The 22,474-nt window shown below is 47.2% G+C and overlaps 1 protein-coding gene across 1 annotated transcript in view; it reads right to left on the bottom strand.

The window, feature by feature from the left end:
* The window catches only part of xpo7 (exportin 7), a 92,039-nt gene that overhangs the window by 58,362 nt on the left and 11,203 nt on the right, over positions 1–22,474 (bottom strand). The window contains exons 4-7 of the mRNA XM_038785255.1: positions 19,704–19,870; positions 16,514–16,579; positions 13,437–13,541; positions 12,177–12,342 (exon numbers count right to left, since the gene is read on the bottom strand). Coding sequence (XP_038641183.1) covers positions 12,177–12,342; positions 13,437–13,541; positions 16,514–16,579; positions 19,704–19,870 — 504 coding nt within the window. The remainder of the gene's footprint in view (positions 1–12,176; positions 12,343–13,436; positions 13,542–16,513; positions 16,580–19,703; positions 19,871–22,474) is intronic.

Raw genomic sequence — 22,474 nt, 5'->3', positions numbered from 1 at the left:
GTTAGAATTCGAGACAGGCACATTGTTCCACAACTGTGATGTGTACCCAGTTCAATTCACTGAGTCAAACTTCTCGGCCTTCCTTAGTGAACAGAGGTCAATCTTTTATGAAGCACCAACTGCAGCACTCCTTACACAGCGGAGGTTCAAATGACCCACAGAATCTAAACGCTCTTGAATGTATCCAGCATGATGTTCTGTCAATGGCACTGATTTGCTTTTTTTTAAAATTTAGATTACCCAATTATTTTTTCCAATTAAGGGGCAATTTAGCGTGGCCAATCCACCTACTCTGCACATTTTTGGGTTGTGGGGGCGAAACCCACGCAGACACGGGGAGAATGTGCAAACTCCACACGGACAGTGACCCAGAGCCGGGATCGAACCTGGGACCTCAGCGCCATGAGGCGGTTGTGCTAACCACTAGGCCACCGTGCTGCCCTCTGATTTGCTTTTTAACAGGAGAAAGGAGCTTCCTCACAGAACATATAGCATTTTGGATAGCACAATCGCTTCACAGCTCCAGGGTCCCAGGTTTGATTCCGGCTTGGGCCACTGTCAGAGTCTGCACATCCTCCCCGTGTGTGCGTGGGTTTCCTCCGGGTACTCCGGTTTCCTCCCACAGTCCAAAGATGTGCAGGTTAGGTGGATTGGTCATGATAAATTGCCCTCAGTGTACAAAATTGACCTTAGTGTTGGGTGGGGTTACTGGGTTATGGGGATAGGGTGGAGGTGTTAACCTTGGGTAGGGTGCTCTTTCCAGGAGCCGGTGCAGAATCGATGGGCCGAATGGCCTCCTTCTGCACTGTAAATTCTAAGATATAAATAATAAAAGTCACAGATTTCCCCGTAATGTAAAAAATAAGCTTATTCAGTAAGCACAAGACAGCAGTGTCAATAAACAGGCTTAATAGCGTCAGCCCTGACTCAGTGGAGGGTCTTACACTGAGGCAGCAGGTCCTGGGTTCCAGTTTGAGACTGCAGCGCTGTGAGGGGCTGCTCACTTGTGAGTGGTGAGGTTAGGTCCCGCTGTTCATTCGGTTAACCTAGTTGGGATGTTTTGTTTGGTCTCAGCACAGCACATATCGACGATACTCGCTGGACAACTCCTCACACAGCACAAGCTGAGAATGATTCCACTGGGATGAGATGGGGTTTTAAAATCCAGATGTCAGGTGTGAGTAAAATGGCAGGAGGGTTCCCTGGATGTCTCGATCAACATTTATCCCACTCACAAAGTGCAGGAAAACACGTCACCGGGTCATTTATCTCTTGTGTGCGGGAACTTTCTTGGTGCAAATTTAACTGCTGCAGCTGCCCAATTCAGAGTTGTGTCAATGGTAACAAAGTGCTTTGGGTAGCGAGTTGTGAAATGCTTTTCTGTTAACACAAACTTGTTCCGACAAGCACAAGAATCATGTGGGAGAATTCAGAAGCCCCAGAAGCTGGAACAGTGCCATTATTTCCAGCTGACTCCCAGATAGAGACAAGTCCCAATGAAGAGTGTCAATGTTTGCTCAGGGCTCTGGGACAGTCTGACTATTTGCACACAACTGATATCCGGAGCATTGAATTTTGGTAATAGCCCCCCCATAGAACATAGAACAGTACAGCACAGCACAGAACGGGCCCTTCGGCCCTCGATGTTGTGCCGAGCAATGATGACCCTACTCAAACCCACGTATCCACCCTATACCCGGAACCCAACAACCCCCCCCAGTACCTTACTTTTTTAGGACACTACGGGCAATTTAGCATGGCCAATCCACCTAACCCGCACATCTTTGGACTGTGGGAGGAAACCGGAGCACCCGGAGGAAACCCACGCACACACGGGGAGGACGTGCAGACTCCGCACAGACAGTGACCCAAGCCGGGAATCGAACCTGGGACCCTGGAGCTGTGAAGCATTTATGCTAACCACCATGCTACCCTGCTGCCCAAGTGGTACTGTTACCACTGCAACAGTTATGAGCTGATAAACTGTTGTACTTATTGGATATTAATTGGCTTCAGAAGCCAACTGAACTCACATTCCCTCAGTCCCCTTTATACCCTCCCTCCCATCCCGTGGTCTATTCTGTGCCTGAGGGGCGGGGGTGCGTGTGTGTCTGTGTGTGTGGGTCAGAGATGACAGTCTCTGCCCTCCACACCGTGTTTCTCGGCAGGCCGCCATTGGCTGGCAGTGGGATCCTCTAGTCCCGTCGCTGTCACTGGGATTTCCCATTGAGTGCGTCTCATTCTGCCGAGAATCCCAGAGCAGGACCAGCAGATCCCTAACTCAGTTAGCAGTGAGGAGAGCATCCAACTTCTTGCAGCTAACGCACTTGGGTGGGAATGCAGATATGGGTAGTATGGTGGTTAGCACTGTTGCTGCACAGCTCCAGGGTCCCGGCTTGGTGCAAATGTGCACTGTCTGTGCAGAGTCTGCACGTTCTCCCCGTGTCTGCGTGGGTTTCCTCCGGGTGCTCCGGTTTCCTCCCACAAGTCCCGATGACGTGCTGTTAGGTGAATTGGACATTCAATCAGGTCCCCCCTCATCCTCCGTCTTTCCAACGAAAACAATCCTAATCTACTCAACCTTTCTTCATAGCTAGCACCCTCCATACCAGGCAACATCCTGGTGAACCTCCTCTGCACCCTCTCTAAAGCATCCACATCCTTCTGGTAATGTGGCGACCAGAACTGCACGCAGTATTCCAAATGTGGCCGAACCAAAGTCCTATACAACTGTAACATGACCTGCCGACTCTTGTACTCAATACCCCGTCCAATGAAGGCAAGCATGCTGTATGCTTTCTTGACCACTCTATAGCCTGCGTTGCCGCCTTCAGGGTACAATGGACCTGAACTCCCAGATTTCGCTGTACATCAATTTTCCCTAGGACTCTTCCGTTGACCGTATAATCCGCTCTTGAATTGGATCTTCCAAAATGCATCACCTCGCATTTGCCTGGTTTGAACTCCATCTGTCATCCCTAACCTCAACATCCGTCATGTCCCTGTCCTTGGTGAATACCGATGCAAAGTACTCATTAAGAATCTCACCCATTTCCTCTGACTTCACGCATAAATTCCCACTTTTGTCTTTGAGTGGGTCAATCCTTTCTCTAGTTACCCTCTTGCTCCTTATATACGAATAAAAGGCTTTGGGATTTTCCTTAACCCTGTTAGCCCAAGATATTTCATGACCCCTTTTAGCCCTCTTTATTGCGCGTTTGAGATTTGTCCTACTTTCCCGCCATTCCTCCAAAGCTTTTAAGTCGCCTAGATCTTATGTATGCTTCCTTTTTCATCTTAGCTAGTCTCACAATTCCACCCGTCATCTATGGTTCCCTAATCTTGCCATTTCTATCCCTCAGTTTCACAGGAACATGTCTGTCCTGCACTCTAATCAACCTTTCCTTAAAAGACTTCCACATTTCAAATGTGGATTTACCTTTAAACAGCTGCTCCCAATCCACATTCCCTAGCTCCTGCCGAATTTTGTTTAACTTGGCCTTTCCCCAGTTTAGCACTCTTCCTTTAGGACCACTCTCGTCTTTGTCCATGAGTATTCTAAAACTTACAGAATTGTGATCGCTATTCACAATCACCGACTGAAACTTCAACTACCTGGCCGGGATCATTCCCCAATACCAGGTCCAGTATGGCCATTTCCCAAGTTGGACTATTTACATACTGCTCTAAAAAACTCTCCTGGATGCTCCTTACAAATTCTGCTCCATCTACGCCTCCAACACCACATGAGTCCCATTCAATGTTGGGGAAGTTAAAATCTCCCATCACGACCACCCTATTGCTCCTACATTTTTCTATAATCTGTCTACATATTTGTACCTCTACTTCATGCTCGCGTTTGGGAGGCCTGTAGTAAAGACCCAACAACATTATTGCACCCTTCCTATTTCTTAGCTCTACCCATATTGCCTCAGTGCTCGAATCCTCCATAGTGCCCTCCTTAATCACAGCTGTGATATCATCTCTGCAACTCCTTCACCCCTTTTACCTCCCTCTCTATCCCTCCTGAAGCATCTATACCCTGGGATATTTAGTTGCCAATCTTGCCCTTCCCTCAACCAAGTCTCAGTAATACCAATAACATCATATTCCCAGTAAGAAGTCTTACAACACCAGGTTAAAGTCCAACATGTTCGTTTCAAACACTAGCTTTCACCTGAGAAAGGAGCAGTGCTCCGAAATCTAGTGTTTGAAACAAACATGTTGGACTCTAACCTGGTGTTGTAAGACTTCTTACTGTGCTCACCCCAGTCCAACGCCAGCATCTCCACATCTTGGCTATCATATTCCGAGGCACTAAGTTCATCTGCCTTACCGGCTACACTTCTTGCATTAAAACAAATGCACCTCAGACCACCTGCTCCTTTCCGTTCATCATCTCTTCCCTGTCTACTCTTCCCCTTGGTCACAATGAGTTTATTATCTAGTACTTTACTGGCTTCAGTTGCTGCCTCTTTACTGACCTCGAACTTCCTAATCTGGTTCCCATCCCCCTGCCTCACAGTATCCTATAACTTTCAATAAGATCCCCCCTCATTCTTCTAAATTCCAATGAGTACAGACCCAGAGTCCTCAACCGTTCCTCATACGACAAGCTCTTCATTCCAGGGATCATTCTTGTGAACCTCCTCTAGACCCTTTCCAAGGCCAGCACATCCTTCCTTAGATATGGGGCCCAAAACTAATCACATTATTCCAAATGGGGTCTGACCAGAGCCTTGTACAGCCTCAGAAGTACATCCCTGCTCTTGTATTCTAGCCCTCTCGACATGAATACTAACATTGCATTTGCTTTCCTAACTGCCGACTGAACCTGCACATTCACGTTAAGAGAACCGTGAACAAGGACTCCCAAGTCCCTTTGTGCTTCTGATTTCCGAAGCATCTTTTCATTTAAAAAATAGTCTATGCCTCCATTTCTCCTTGCAAAGTGCATAACCTCACACTTTTCCACATTGTATTCCATCTGTCACTTCTTTGCCCACTCTCCTAGTCTGTCCAAGTCCTTCTGCAGCCTCCCTGCTTCCTCAATACTACTTGCCCCACTACAGATCTTTGTATTATCTGCAAACATAGCAACAGTGCCTTCAGTTCCTTCTTCCAGATCATTAATGAATATTGTGAAAAGGTGTGGTCCCAGCACAGATCCCCGAGGTGCACAACGAGTCACCTGATTTGATTTGATTTATTATTGTCACATGTATTAGAATACAGTGAAAAGCATTGTTTCTTGCATGCTGTACAAAAAATGCATACCGTACATAGGGAAGGAAGGAGAGACTGCAGAATATAATGTTACAGTTATAGCAAGGTGTAGAGAGAGGATACGAGGCAGGTCCATTCAAAAGTCTGATGGCAGTAGGGAAGAAGCTGTTCTTGAGTCGGTTGGTACACAACCTCAAACTTTGGTATCTTTTTCCTGAAGGAAGAGTATGTCCGGGGTGGGTGGGGTCCTAAATGATGCTGGCTGCCTTTCTGAGGCAGCGGGAATTATAGACAGAGTCAATGGATGGGAGGCTGGTTTGCGTGATGGACTGGGCTACATTCACAACCTTTTGTAGTTTCCTGTGGTCTTGGGCAGAGCAGGAACCATACCCAAGCTGTGATACAAGCAGAAAGAATGCTTTCTATTGTGAATCTGGAGAAGTTGGTGAGGATCGTAGCTGACATGCCAAATTTCCTTAGTCTTCTGAAAAAGTAGAGTCGTTGGTGGGCTTTCTTAACCACAGTGTCGGCATGGGGGGACCACGGCAGGCTGTTGGTGATCTGTACACCGAAAAACTTGAAGCTCTCGACCCTTTCTACTTCGTTCCCATTGATGTGGACAGGGGCATGTTCTCCACTACGCTTCCTGAAGTCGATGACAATCTCCTTTGTTTTGTTGACATTGAGGGAGAGATTATTGTCGTCGCACCAGTTCACCAGATTCTCTATCTCATTCCTGTACTCTGTCTCGTCATTGTTTGAAATCCCACCCACTACGGTGGTGTCATCAGCAAATTTGAAAATCGAGTTGGAGGGGAATTTGGCCACACAGCCATAGGTGTATAAGGAGTATAGTAGGGGGCTGAGGGCACAGCCTTGCGGGGCACCGGTGTTGAGGATGATTGTGGAGGAGGTGTTGTTGCCTATCTTTACTGATTGTGGCCTGTGGGTTCGAAAGTTCAGGATATGTTTGCAGATAATACAAAGATCTGTAGTGGGGCAAGTAGTATTGAGGAAGCAGGGAGGCTGCAGAAGGACTTGGACAGGCTAGGAGAGTGGGCAAAGAAGTGACAGATGGAATACAATGTGGAAAAGTGTGAGGTTATGCACTTTGCAAGGAGAAATGGAGGCATAGACTATTTTTTAAATGAAAAGTTCAGTCACAGAGGGAGGAGCCGAAGACAAAGCCACGGAGTTTGGAGATGAGTTTTGTAGGAATGATGGTGTTGAAGGCTGAGCTGTAGTCGATAAATAGGAGTCTGCCATAGGTGTCTTTGTTATCTAGGTGTTCCAGGGTAGAGTGAATGGCCATGGAGATGGCGTCTGCTGTGGACCTGTTGCAGCGGTAGGCAAACTGTAGTGGATCAAGGCAATCTGGGAGGCTAGAGTTGATTCGTGCCATGACTAACCTTTCGAAGCACTTCATGATGCTGGATGTCAGAGCCACTGGACGATAGTCATTAAGGCACGCTGCTTGGCTTTTTTTGGGATAGGGATGATGGTCGTCTTCTTGAAGCAGATAGAGATCTCAGATTGTTGTAAAGAGAGGTTGAAGATGTCTGTGAATACCCCCTGCCAGCTGATCCGCGCAAGACCTGAGTGCTTGTCCAGGTACCCCAACCAGCTGCCATCCTGAAAAATACCCCTTTATCCCCACTCTCTGCCATCTACCAGTCAACCAATCCTCTATCCATGCCAGGATCTTACCCTCAACACCATGGGCTCTTAACTTATTTAACAACCTCCTATGTGGCACCTTGTCAAAGGCCTTTTGGAAATCTGGGAATCTGGAAATCTAAATAAATCACATCCACTGGTTCTCCTTTGTCTAACTTCCTTATGACAATAATAAAGATTAATATTATAAGAGCAGTAGCGTTTTAACTGGCAAGTAACTCCTTGATTGTTGGACAATATATTCTGGATCAATTACTTTCAACTCTCTCCCCACCCCCCCTCCCCATACATTGGAACTTACCAGGCCTGCTGAACCCCCCCCCCCCCCCCCATACATTGGAATTTACCAGGTCTCCTGATCCCCCCCCCCCCCCATACATTGGAACTTACCAGGCCTGCTTAACCCCTCCCTCCTTTCCAGTTATTATAATCACTTGCAGCTAGGTTGCATTTCTTCCGAAAAGTAACAACATGAGCTTGGATTGGAGACAGGACCTCTACGTGAATCAACAACTATTTTTTCTGGAAAGCTGGGACTAAAGTTTGGGTTGCAATTATTTGCATCATCGCCTTTTTAATTAAATGAATATCACAGAAACAGGCCATTTGGCCCAACAAGTTAATACTGGTCTTAATACTCCACACAAGCTTCCACCCAGCGTATTTACTTGATCTCAGCATTCTATTAACTTCTAGTGTCTTTATTGAGATTCCCCTTCAAAGTGCGTCAATGCTATTAGCTTCAACCACTCCAGGCTTTGAGTAAAGAGGTTTCTCTTGAATTACACACCAAATTTATTCATCATTTCCCTATACTTATATACCCCCTCTGCGAATGAAACCAGATTCTCTCTACTGGCCTTATAAAAACTGATATTTTGAAGACCTATTCTGTCACCTCCGTCTTCTTTCTCCTTGGGAGAAAAAGGTTCAATGACTCGTACCTTCCCCAATTCCCCCGTTGACAGGTGTACTCCTCCCACATATACCGACCCCCCCTCAAAAAGGGGCCATTGCAGTTTGCAATCTTTCCCAACTCCAAATTCACATTTGCAACATGTTTCCAAGTAGCAATCTCCTTGGAACTGAAGCTCACTCCTTTCTCCTGGTCAAAGACTAACATCAGATTTATTTCACAATTACATAATGACAGTGAAGCAGGGCCAGCGAATGTACCATATGTGATCTACGCAATATGTAAATTGATTACGAACCAATTAGAGCCCGGAATCTTTGTAGGTTTTCAGAACACTTCAGCTGAATGCCTGAAGAAATGTTGTATGAGGGGCGACCAGCCTGTGAAATGGGACGCAGCCCGTAACCCTCCCACCTACTATTTTCTGCATGGATTGCAGTCACAAATTCCAACACAGCCAGGCACCTCTCCCAAGAAAATGCTGGAAATACTCAACGGGTCTGGCAGTACCGATGGACAGAGAAACAGAGTCAATGATCCAGGTCAATGATCTTACATCAGAACCTGACCAAAGCTGCTGCCTGACTGGCTGGACTGTGCCAGAGTTTCCCATTTCTATTGTCTGCATTCCGACCGCTGCGTTGCTCATTTTGCACTTCCCGACACTGGGAGACCAGGGCTTGTAGTCTGCAGCCGCACGACCCCGTAACACTGTAAAGTGTGATCGCAGTGCAAGTATATTTGTGTTACAGACACAGACAAAAAGCAGGTTTGTTGGGCTGACCGGCACATGAATGGCCACTCTACAAACAGCCTCCGCTGTGAATGAGATTAGAGCTGGGCTTTAGCAGAGCGGCAGCACAATGCAGCTGGAACACACGTTCAAAACCACTGCAACAACAGATCAGAGCTTTGTGTTCTTTGCTTTGTGTCCGAGCGCTCACTGTGACTTGCTGCGGGTGCAGAATACTGCACACCAGCCGGCATTCCGTCTTCCACCATTTACATTTTTTGCCACTCATGGTTTTAATTACGTGTGGATCTTTCTGCCGTTGTGTCGAAATAAACATTTCCCGCAAAAATAAAACGGGCTTTTTCCCCCCACCGAACCTCCCAAGTAAGCTGTTGAAAATGTGGCACCTTCAAAACATCACTTCACGAGGGACCCTCAAGGGAATAATTCAAAGGCATGCTCAGATCACTGACATATTCAGTGTTAAAGCTAAAGACAGAACTGCAAACTTCACATTTTAATGCTTCCGGTTAATTTCACCCGAACTCTGCTTCAGAATGAACCCAACTGACTATTTACTTCCATCACTGCCAACAGTCTCGAAGAATGAGGGGAGATCAATGGATGCTTAAAGTATGGATAAAGTAGACGTGGAGCAGATGCTTCCTTTTGTGGGGCATTCTAGAACGAGAGGTCATAGTCTTAGAATACGAGTTGCAAATTGAAAACCGAGTGGAGGAGAAACTACTTCTCCCAAAGGGTTGTGAATCTGTGGAATTCGCTCCCCCAGAGTGCGGTGGATGCTGGGACGGGGAGTAAATTTAAGGAGGAGTTAGACAGATATTTAATTGGTAATGGGGTTGAAGGGTTATGGAGAACAGGCCGGACGGTGGAGTGGAGGCCAAGATGGGATCAGCCACGATCACATTGAGTGTGTTAGGCTCGGGAAGCTAAATTGCCGACTCCCGCTCCGACCTCATGTGTTCCAGGGAGGAGATGCTCTGGCTGATTTCACATTCCAGCTCTTGGTCTGTAGCATTGTAGGGAGCAGATGAGGAACGTATCAGCCATGGTGGAATGGCAGATCAGACACGACTGGCTGAATGGCCTAATTCTGCTCCTATATCTGATTAACTTATGAACAGTTGTCCCTTCCTTTTCCTGTGGATATTGTCCAATGAGGAGTTTGGGTACCTCACTCGTGGCCATACCCGAGGACAGTGAGTTTTTGGCAGGCTGTTTGACCATGCCTGAGGGAGAATAACAAAATCAAGTTAATCTGAAAAAGTTGGCAGCACATTCCACTCAAAGGGAAGTGCATAAATATTTGAAGTGGGAAAATTTGAGAGGTCACGGAGAGAGTGAAGAGGAAGAGAGCCAATTGGAAATCTCCTTCAGACATGGTATGGTGGGTTGAATAGTCTCACTCAGTCTTTACATTTTAAGAGTTGGAGTTCTTTACAATGCAACCAGGAGTGGATACTCTGTGTATCTATTGACTTCTAGTGCCACTTTACTCACATCAGTTAACTCAATACAGACTGGGGAATAAACCTGGATCCTTCCTGGACTGTGAGCCTGGGTCACTATGCTTTATTCAGCTTTAACACTGTTCCACACCTGACAGAATAACAATATCACCTCAGTGCCTCCAGCTGAAGCCTGAACGTGTTGTACAACTGGTGTAACGCCCCCCCCCCAGTCCAGCCTGGGAAATCCTGGCCCACTGTACTGTGGCCGGCCATGTGGCGACTCATTCACCAATGATGCTGAAAGGTGTCAATGTTGATGGCCGGTGATGAAACTGCATTCATTCCAAACGGACTGAAGGCATTTTAGACACAAAACTTAGTGTTAGGCATTTCTGACTGGGGCTGAGATGCATCCAGGTGCAGTGATCGGAAGAGGAAGGCAACTTATAACTTAGAGCACGAGAGCATCATGACGAGAGCACCCCAGGAAAAGGTGGGGGAAGAAAATGCCATTCACCTGTTCATGGGGAGTAAATGACTACTTACCCCATGAAGTGACAGGGGAAGAATCATTTCAGACCTGATACTTAGTGAATGCAGAGAGCTCAGGTGGCTTTGGATCTATGCTTGCCAAAACTTTACCACTTGGACCTTTTCTTATCTCTTGCTTGGAATAGTTACAAACTAAATGATAGAGACTGACTGCTGTCACTTGCTAACAACTCCATTTTCATTGGGACACATAATTGACAAGATGGCAGAAGTGAGCTTGATGGATCTGGGTGTTTCTTCACCTTCCAATTCCTGTAAATATCTGCTTTTATACATCGCCTCACTGTCAAACCAGAAAATACCGTTTCACCTTTTGATGAAGCGGGTCGAACATTAAAGCCTTTCAGGTAGACACGGGATGCAGTGGGAATCTAAGATAAATTGCAATGTGCACTGTTCCTGCTAAACGGTTCGCCCCAGGCAACACTAGCTGAAAATGTCAGGGGCACATGGGTCTCTGAGGATTCTAAACACTGCCTGCTGACAGAAATAAACACAAGAAAAACCGGTGACAGAGGGACTCTCAAATGTAACACTTCTGTAATAATACGTCTTAAAAGAGAAAATCACGAAGCAGTGAATATACAGCTGCTTCAGACTCTGAGGTTATTGCTTTCCAACGATCTCTGCAGAGAAAATAACAACTTGTCTTTATCTGGTGTCTTCAATGTGGTGACATGTTCCGAGGTGACACTCCTGAGATTTCAGAAAAAGAGACAGAATTCGTCTCAGGAAACCAGGATACAGATCAGCAATGACGCCAAAGGCTGCAACTAAAACCCAAACCACACCAGAGTGGAAGCGAAGATGGAATCATAAAAAAATAAATCTCGGTTTATTTTCCAAGGCTTCAGAAGGTGAGCAGAATTAAATGTAAATTATATCATTTGAATTAATGAAAAAGGCAGTGTGGCAGAGTAGCTGTCGTGGAAATTAAACTTCAAAAAAGGATTCTTAAAGCTTGGTGAAGAAGCTGACATCAGCAGTTCGGCACAGGCAACGTTTAAACAGGAGCGAGCAAACAAGAGCAAACCGAGGGGGAAGGAAGAGAAAGTGAAGGAGCGACCAGTCCACTCTCTGCAGATCCACACACCATCAAACAGACCAAACGTCACTTCAACTGCCCTCAGACATCATCAGGTGTGGCAATAACAAGCACAGCCTGCAGGGAGCCCTGAAGCCAGCAACATTTAACAGCACGTTCAAATGTAAAATACCGGAAAACTAAATGATGAATCTCACAAACCACACAAAACATTAATGGAGTATGAATGGAAACAACTGTTACTACAAGAGATGGAAAGTAGGACAGAAAGGAAAGGGAAGAAAAGGTGGGGGCTGGGGAAGAAGAGGGGGGAGGAAGGGGCATCGGGGGGGGGGGGGGGGAGGGAGTGAAATGACGTGTGGGGGGGAAGAGGATGGGGTGTGAGGGGGAGAGAGTGGGGGTCAGAAAGAGTTGAGGGGGCAGACAGTGTATGGGAAGGAGAGAGAGAGAGAGAGAGAGGGGGGAAAGGGAGAGAGAGAGTGGATGAGGTGTTCTTCTGAAATGATCAGGTAATGATAACCAATCTCACAGAAGAGCTACTGAATATGACCATACCTGACCTCCAGCTGGTTGGAATCTGAACAGTACAGAGGTCATCGGAGGCCTCGTCCGTTGACGTGCCAATGAAGTCGAAGTTGAGGCAGTTGTGAGCAAGCTTTAGAAGCTGCATGAGGAGACCATGCTGGCTCTCGTCGTTTAGATTCAAGCTCTTCCCAGATGCCTGCAAGGACATGGACGCCGTTACTTGTGACCCAGTCAACAGTCCCAGTGTTAATAACAGGGGTGGGATATGACCTATTGCAGTGATATCACGGACATTTCAGTCCTGGCCAAAATGTCTAAGGGAGACCCCTGAAGTGAGAAAAGCAGTGTAACCTGGAGTGAGTGCGTTTCTGCTCTGTTACCCACAGTCAGCTGGTCAAGGTAACTGTTTTTGTATTACACACTGATTCACAATGTGTCTGTCTTATTATTTCTGACAATGAAGTCCAAAGTAGTGATGCAGTCAGAAGAGAGCACAGAACATAGAACAGTACAGCACAGTCTGGCCCTTCGGCCCACGGTGTTGTCCTGTGTCGGATTTTATGTGGATGTTGGACTCTCGCCCTTGCGTCACACTGATATAGTTGTGTGTATTCAGGGCACTGATCACAGCACTGACCAGGCTAACTTACTCCATTTGTGACTTGCTACTTTTGGCTGACAGGCACTCTTGCCATCAGTAAAAGGACCAGGCAGTGAGGCAGTGCAGTATTAGGGCAGCACGGTAGCATGGTGGTTAGCATAAATGCTTCACAGCTCCAGGGTCCCAGGTTCGATTCCCAGCTGGGTCACTGTCTGTGCGGAGTTTGCACGTTCTCCCCGTGTGTGCGTGGGGTTCCTCCGGGTGCTCTGGTTTCCTCCCACAGTCCAAAGATGTGCGGGTTAGGTGGATTGGCCATGCTAAATTGCCCGTAGTGTCCTAATAGTAAGGTTAAGGGGGGGGGGTTGTTGGGTTACGGGTATAGGGTGGATACATGGGTTTGAGTAGGGTGATCATTGCTCGGCACAACACTGAGGGCCGAAGGGCCTGTTCTGTGCTTAACTGTTCTATGTTCTATGTTAAGTATTGAAACGGCAGGGTGTAGACGGAGAGCAGGAAGCAGTACCTGTACTCAGCTTTTTACACTCGCTTTTATGGAGATTGGTAGCAAACATCACCTCATGTGGACAGACACAGACCGATGTGCACGGTGGGTCATTAGATCACGGGAAGATCCTGAAACCAACCTGTTGCCAAGCTGCCTTTTTGGCAGTAAAACATAAAGCACTTACCTGCTTTAGTAAATTGCAGGAGAGTGTGAAGATATCAAATAGTGACGTGTCTCTAAACGATGATGCAATTTTCCTATGTTTTGTCAATGGGTGTGTAGTGTCAGCCTGGAGGGAAAGATGAAAAATCATCAAACCACATGTCTACAAAGGTGATATACCCATGCAGAAATCATTCCAAGTGGTGATGCAGGTTAACAAGGCCCAATAAAATGCAAACACAGGTCAGCGGTGCGTTTAAAAAGCAGAGAGGTGACGCTAAACTTCTACGGAAAAGGGATTGGGGTACAGGGAGAGGATTGTGCTCAGTGCTTGTCTCCATATCACAAAACAATAATATCGAGGCACTGAGCGTGTGCTTAAAGATTAACAAGGATGACATCGCAACTGAGAGATTCCAAGCAGAATTCGAGGCTGTGTTCTTCAGGAAAGCTGAGGGGTGACCCGAGAAAGGTCTTTAAACTTCCAGGAGGGTTTCAGCGCACAGATGGAGGGAAGATGAGCGAGCCCAAAATGAGGCGTCATATTTTAACACTTCCCTTGCCCAAATCGGTGGATTGTACCGGTCACTTGCAGCTGGTCTGAGGGACTCCTATTTCTCTGATATCCCTGATGCTCCGTTTCCAAATCTGGAAAGGAAAGCTGTGCAGAGTGAGGTAACTATAGATACCAGTCAGGTCATCGAACCACCAGTCTTTCCATAATTAAAGGGGTCCATTCTGACTCTTCCAATCAATCACTGGGCTCCTGATTGCCCAGGGTGGGAAGCTTCACTCCAGAAGGCTGTGACCTAACAGAGGCCGTGAAAAGTATGAGGGGGTTTGGTCGGGGAAACGTGGCAGGGATAAGGAGTGAGCAAGAGAGAGAATGGAATTAAACAAGGTGGCGGGTGTGGTGATAAACACTGGTGTACATCTGAATGGGCTGGCCTGCTGCTATGAAGCAATGTTCTGGGACTACTACTCAGCAGCTGGACACAAGCTCAGAGGCTTCACATCCAGTCAATCATTGCGCTGTTAACACACGGAGAAGCTGACACAAAGACCAAGGGAAGGGAACCACAGATTTTGAACAGACCAATCAAGTTCACAATGATGACAGGAAGCTGCAAACACGCAGGAGTTTAGATTGCAAACATAAAAAACATAAGATGCTGCAAATCAAAAATAAAAACAGAAAATGTTGGAAACACTCAGCAGGTCAGGCAGATCTGCAGAGAGAGAGCGAGAGAGCGCGAGAGAGAGAGAGAGAGCACGAGAGAGCGTTCGAGAGTGCGCGAGAGAGAGAGAGACAGAGAGAGCGATAGACAGAGAGTGCAAGAGAAAGAGCGCGCAAGAGCGTGAGAGGGAGCGAGAGAGCGCGCGCAAGAGAGAGAGCGAGTGTGCGAGAGAGAGACAGAGAGAGCAAGAGAGCGAGAGACAGAGTGCGAGAGAGTGCAAGAGAGCGAGCAAGAGAGAGAGAGGGAGAGAGAGGAAGAGAGAGCGGGAGAGAGCGAGAGAGAGAGCAAGAGAGAGAGAGCAAGAGAGCGAGAGAGAGCACAAACGAGAATGAGAGCGAGACAGAGAGAGAGCGCGAGACAGAGAGTGACAGAGAGAGAGAGAGTGAGGGGGTTAACATTCCTGGTTATGGAGGGACCTGATGTGATATCTGGAATTCAGACACGACAGTCGAAAGTTGGAGATGGAAAAGAGTTTGGGCTGAGAACGAGACATGTTAACCTCCCTCTCCGGAATCACACCATGCTGTTTGTGGAGAGCATTCAATGGTAAAATATACCCCTCTGTAATTAGATTAGCAACGATCACTTGGACAAAGCAATCATTTCAGTGTCTGCACAATCCTAGTCCATTCTTTGAGAAATCCTGTTTGGTTCAGATGTTAAATTAATTCAGTCTGGTCTGCACCCAAGCTTACAATAATTGAGGCTACAAAGACATATGGTAACCCCACCACCTGGAGGTTCCCCTCCAAGCCACTCACTATCCCGAATTGGAATTATATCGTCCGTTCTTTCACTGTCACTGGGAGAAAATCCTGGAACTCCCTTCCTAGTGGGTACACCTACACCACAGGGACTGAAGCGGGTCAGGAAGGCAGCTCACCACCACCTTCTCAAGGGGCAATTAGGGATGGGCAACGAATGCCGGCCTGGCCAGCGACGTTAACATTCCACAAATGTGCAAAACAAAATACAGGTGGCTCAATTTTGACCTGTTCTGGCATATATACCGCATCCATACAGACGTGACAATGACAGCGCAGTGCTAATATACTGAAGTACATATCGTAACAGTCAGAAAGCAGAGGTAATATTAAACAAAATATCAATTATATAAATCAGATTGATTCTTTGGGCCAAGTCTGAGGCCAGAAAGTAGAGACCAGAGTTGCTGCGATGACGGATTTTAGTTCCAGGATTCAGTTGGAGAAGCTGGAGTTAATCTGCTTGGTGAAAAGGAGATTGGGTAAGAACTGATAAGAGGTGCAAGATTGATAACAGGTTTAGATAAGGTAGACAAAGAAAAGCAATTGATGTTACAAGGAATGGCAGTGTGGGGAAGAGCCTTTTCTTTTACACACGGAGTGGCAGGGAGCTGGCCCTGGTGGTGGAAGCAGGGACCATCAACAATAGAGAAGGAAATCAATTCACCTTGTGGCTCTATCAGGCCCCCGCCCCGCCAGAGTGATGGCGTAAAGCCCACCCACTCATTTTCTTTCATCGGGGGGGGGGGGGGGGGGGCTCAAGGTCTGGAGAGAAAAGTGATCTGTTGCACACCCAGTTTTTTCACTCCGACTCTGACACTTTGAATAAAGACGCTAAGATTCCTCATGATGAAAGGGTAGTCTGGACAAGATGTTCGGTCGGGGAATACGGGATTCGGAGGACTTTCAGGGAAGGAAGTGGCAGCGTGTGGCACATTTTAAAGTAAAAATGATCCAATGCCTCGAAAATCTGTGGAGAGCGGAATATGATGAACCTGAGAACGTGCGAGCAGAATATGATGGACAGACAAGTAGAAAAATGGAAATAAATGAGAAAGTAAGACACTGACTTCCTTGGAGGAAGCAGAAGCACTCACCTGGTTTATTTCATTTGTTAACTGAGAAAGAATCATGACTCCTATGATACAGTGCTCAACACTGTCCTGTGGAGAGAAAACACAGGCTCAATGCATTTGTTTACTTCCTTTTCCCGCTCTATTCCCAAAGTAAATTAAGCGTGATTAACATGTGATCTGTTAACCTGCTGGGACCTCATTAATATGATGGCAACTCTGCCTCTTCCAAACAGAAGTTAGGCTGAAGAGTTAATCCAGTTCAGTGTTTTTCAAACTTTTTCCCCCGGGGGCCCACTTTTACCAACCAGCGGAACTTCGGGACCCATGCTGGTCGACTTTTGCGAGACACGCCGGCTGACATTCGCGACACACCATTACTTCTTACTTTTAATGCAGCAGGTAGTCCTCACGATCTCTCTTGCTTCGTCATTAATGTGACATCTCTGCAAAGCACTTCAGCTGACCACTTAACTTCTTGCTGCATGCTTTGAAAAGAATCAAACACTCCCATGCTGCATCTTCAAATGCCCTTGAAGATTTGAGGGTTTTAAACTTCATGTGTCAGTATTTTCCTGCGTATAACACACATGGGCTTTGCAACTGATTTGCGTTGGCACAATTCCAACCCATGCCTCAAGAAATCATCTTTATACTGCCTTGTTCCCGATTTCAGTTTCTTCTCAATTGTTTGTTCACCAGAGACCCTGGAGCTGGAGATGCAGCTCACACCATAAGCCCAGCACTGCTTTGTCCTGCCGTGGACTCTCCTGAGAAGCCCTTTCCAGCAGATTGAGTTGTGAGATCCTGGTCTGTTTGTTACTTTCTTGCCGTCAGCTACACAATGGGGGAATCTCACCTCTACGGTTTTGCACTCAAACCATTGACGTTCCGGGCGTGTGACCTTCCCTCTGCCGATGCCTGTTGCAGAAAGACTCATCGTTCATATTTAATGGCCTGACGCGGCCGGTATTCTTTTAAAAAAAACTTTATTTCAAAGACGTAATTTTTCCAAATTTATGACTTTTTACGGGCAAAATTAAAATAACTTCAGCTGAACTTGTGCATCCTTACATTTATACAAAAACTTTGTTATATAAACATTTCTTTAGAAATTTAACCAATTATAGAAAAACGTACAATCTTGTGTTTACTTTACAAACTCCGACTTTAGGGGAGATTTGTAAATTTGATTGTCAAACACACACAATGTCACACTATGTCTTACTGGTTCCACTGCACTATTCAAACATCCAAGTCACCTCCTGGTCCATTCTCACCAAAAGCTCTGACTTCCTAGTTTCCAGAGCGTGTCGAGATAAAGTCATGACTGAAGGTTTCTTCAAGTGTTCACATGTCAGCCCAATCTTCTGCTCTCGCTTAATCTGTATTCCGCAAAACCTGGCCTGGCTTCCTCTCACTGTACCCACCCCACTCACAGACCACTTCCCGACCAGCACTTGCCGTTGTGGGAGTGCAAACGGACATTCTGGCCGTTGAATGGATCGACCAAGTTTCCGCAAGTTGAATACTGCCGATCAGTGGCGGGCGGCGAACCGAGAGGCGCGCAAAAGGCGAGCACCAGAGCTGATCTCCAACCTGGGGCCACCACTGTTTGCATTGCGTCCACGTGGGCGCCCGACAACCCACTACCCGCCACCCCTCCCCATCACCACCGCTTTACGCGCGGTGACCAGCAGACAGCCCAGCCTCGCGCCACCCGCCCCCTCAAACACCGCAACCAATCGGGGTCTGCCCATGGCCGCATTCTTAAAAGCCTGTGCGGCATTGGAAACTTCTTCCCGCAATTGTGATCGCCACAACGGTTCGCCCCATGACCCCCCTGACACCCACCCGCGACGCACCTGTGGATCTCGACCCTGAGTTTGGAAACGCCGATCCAGTTGATCTGGCAAAGAACTCAGATTAACCCAAGTTTGGAACGGGCTTCACAAATGTTCAGATCCAGTGTCTGATGGCAAATTCTTGACTTAATTATCTTTTCCAATCAGCTTTTCTCTCCTCTTTTCTGTTGGCACTGGCTACTGCTGCTGAACAATGGTTTTATCGTAGGCCTCACTCGCCCCAGAGAGCCCGTGTGTCCATGCCTCACCAGAGCAGAAAGGCAGAAACGGTCTCTGAGACACAAAATGTCGTCACTCGGGAGTGTACTGAATTCTCAAACCCCCTCCCCCGAGAGGGTTGGAGAGGCTCCCTCACTGACTGCATTCAAAGCTGGAATTGACAGATTTTTCATCTCCATAGGAATCGAGTAGACAGGGAGTTGAGGCCAACCAGTCGGTATTGTACTGAATGACAGAGCAGCCTCAGGGGTGAACGGTCTCCGCTTGCTCCTACTTCTTATATTTCCACTGGCCGAAGGGTCGATAATCAAGAGCACACATTTAGGATAGTTTACAAATGAAGAGGCTTTTCTGTTTGCCCAGTGAGTTATCTGGAACGCGCTGCCCAAATGGGCTGCGTTTAACAACAACTCTCACAAGAGAATTGAATAGACATCTGAAGGAGGAAAGAATAACAGTGCTGTGGGCAAAGAGCAGGGCACAGACTCTACTCAATATCTCTCTCAGGCAGCCAGTGGGCTGAATGGCCGCCATCTGCGCTGCATGATTCCAAATCTATTTGTAGATACAGAGTGGAAAGAGGCAATCTACACATCGCCCACATCAAACAGTCTGCTGGAGGAGCGAGGGGAAGCACAGGGAAACGGCATCCCAGTTCAGAGTGACTTTGTCCTCCCTCACCACTTTCCAGCACAGATCATGGTGTCACTGATCACAAGGAGGATCCTTGGCGGATTCCCTCCCGAGGGTCCAGAAGCACTGAAGCTGCCTGTTATATTCCAGCTAACCCAGCACAGAAAGGAGACGGGCCCATGTGGCCTCCCGAGTCTGATCCGCTATTGAATCAGATGAGGGCCAATCAGCTTCACAAATCCGTTTCCCTATCCTGGTTCCATGTTCCCCAAGACTGATCATGTTGCAGGAACAGACCTCAGAACACTCTGGGGCCACAGAGCTCACTATAGACTGAGGTGCGGAGAAGGGGTTTCGGCCAAACATTAATAATTCATTTTCTACACTGCTTGCTTCTGAGGAGAAACACAGGGCATTCAGCATGAGTGCCCCACAAATAAAAACATCAGCCTTTGAAGCCAGAATAAACATTCAGGAAAGGGAAGACGCTGTCCTACCTGCAAGAATCTCGTGACATCTGCAATGACGTTCCTGAACACGTATTCATCCTTCTGGCAGTCGAACCAGCCCAGTTTGGTGATTCTGGCAAATAGCTGGATGAGGGCTTGTGTTACAAAGTTGGCCAGCTTCGGCCTGGTCGCCAAGTAATTCAAGACATAGTTTCCTAATTGCAAGAGAGAAGGGAAGCAAGTTCAAAGCTGCAGCATCCTTGGAAACGGAGAGAAAACACCCCCCCCCCGATTTCAGAACAAGAACAGATCTGTATTTATCGGCCTCCACCCACCATCTCAGGCTGATTCCCGCTTTATACCCAAGAAGCACATTTTGTTTCCTGAAGTGGCCATTTTTCTAATGTTGGAAATACAGCAGCAAATTTCCACAGGAAAGTCTCCGTAACAGCAGTGAAATAAATGACCAGATGAGCTGCTTTGGATCAGGGATCTTTAAACGCCCATCGGAAAGCATCTCTGCCAAAACATGGTGCAGCATTCCCTCAGCGCTACACTGCAATATCAGCCTGGATTTCTGTGCTGAAACCTCTGGAGCACAGAGGGCAGGGCACTGGCTGCTGATCCACAGCTCGTACTGCTGTCTCAACTATAGTCACTGCCGCCACAAACCTAACTGTGAATTAATGCACAGAGAGATCCCACAATTAAGTGATCAGTTAATCTGCGTTGTTGGTCAACCACAGACCGGGAATTTCACAAAGCACCTTTGTCTTATTCGAACAGCATTATGCGACCTTGCAGATCCGGCTGAACATGCAGACCGAGCTTTAGTTTAACGCCTTGACTGAAAGATGCACTTCAAAGAGCTCAGCATTCCCTCAGCGTCAATATATTCTGCAGTCTACTGCGCGTCAGACAGTACTAAGGAGTGTGAGGATTTGCACTACGTTCCCAGGAACGTGTTTGTACTTAGTGTCCTCCCAGGGGAACGTCAGCACTTGCAGAGTCCCCAGGGGCACATTAGTGGCAAATGATACCTACAGGTGTGTTGGCATTTATACAGACTCCCTCGGTGTATGTCACTATTTGCCAAGTGTATCCAGGAATTTGGCAATTTTGATAAGAGTCTCTGTCACTATTTGAGGAGAATCCCAAGAAGATATTCAGTATTTGCAGAGTGTGCCCGGGAGCATGTCATTATTGAGACAAGAACACTTGAACGTCAGTGTTAGCATGGGCAGAGAAGCATGGGCACAGACTGAGTCTATCAGTATTGGCATGGGCACAGACTGAGTCTATCATTATTGGCATGGGCACAGACTGAGTCTATCAGTATTGGTATGGGCACAGACTGAGTCTATCAGTATTGGCATGGGCACAGACTGAGTCGATCAGTATTGGCATGGGCACAGACTGAGTCTATCAGTATTGGCATGGGCACAGACTGAGTCGATCAGTATTGGCATGGGCACAGACTGAGTCTATCAGTATTGGCATGGGCACAGACTGAGTCGATCAGTATTGGCATGGGCACAGACTGAGTCTATCAGTATTGGCATGGGCACAGACTATCTATCAGTATTGGCATGGGCACAGACTGAGTCGATCAGTATTGGCATGGGCAAGACTTTGGCATATCAGTATTGGCATGGCACAGACTGAGTCTATCAGTATTGGCATGGGCACAGGCTGAGTCTATCAGTATTGGCATGGGCACAGACTGAGTCTATCAGTATTGGCATGGGCACAGACTGAGTCTATCAGTATTGGCATGGGCACAGACTGAGTCTATCAGTATTGGCATGGGCACAGACTGTCTATCAGTATTGGCATGGGCACAGATTGAGTCTATCAGTATTGGCATGGGCACAGACTGAGTCTATCATTATTGGCATGGGCACAGACTGAGTCTATCAGTATTGGCATGGGCACAGACTGTCTATCAGTATTGGCATGGGCACAGACTGTCTATCAGTATTGGCATGGGCACAGACTGTCTACCAGTATTGGCATGGGCACTGACTGTCTATCAGTATTGGCATGGGCACTGACTGAGTCCATCAGTATTGGCATGGGCACAGACTGAGTCTATCAGTATTGGCATGGGCACAGACTGAGTCTATCAGTATTGGCATGGGCACAGACTGAGTCTATCAGTATTGGCATGGGCACAGACTGTCTATCAGTATTGGCACGGGCACAGATTGAGTCTATCAGTATTGGCATGGGCACAGACTGAGTCTATCATTATTGGCATGGGCACAGACTGAGTCTATCAGTATTGGCATGGGCACAGACTGTCTATCAGTATTGGCATGGGCACAGACTATCTATCAGTATTGGCATGGGCACAGACTGAGTCGATCAGTATTGGCATGGGCACAGACTGTCTATCAGTATTGGCATGGCACAGACTGAGTCTATCAGTATTGGCATGGGCACAGGCTGAGTCTATCAGTATTGGCATGGGCACAGACTGAGTCTATCAGTATTGGCATGGGCACAGACTGAGTCTATCAGTATTGGCATGGGCACAGACTGTCTATCAGTATTGGCATGGGCACAGATTGAGTCTATCAGTATTGGCATGGGCACAGACTGAGTCTATCATTATTGGCATGGGCACAGACTGAGTCTATCAGTATTGGCATGGGCACAGACTGTCTATCAGTATTGGCATGGGCACAGACTGTCTATCAGTATTGGCATGGGCACAGACTGTCTACCAGTATTGGCATGGGCACTGACTGTCTATCAGTATTGGCATGGGCACTGACTGAGTCCATCAGTATTGGCATGGGCACAGACTGAGTCTA

This window comes from Scyliorhinus canicula, chromosome 26, assembly GCF_902713615.1.
Source record: "Scyliorhinus canicula chromosome 26, sScyCan1.1, whole genome shotgun sequence".
NCBI classification, from domain to species: Eukaryota; Metazoa; Chordata; class Chondrichthyes; order Carcharhiniformes; family Scyliorhinidae; genus Scyliorhinus; species Scyliorhinus canicula.
Note: the sequence above shows the minus strand (reverse complement) of the source record. Positions and strands in the feature narration are given on the sequence as shown.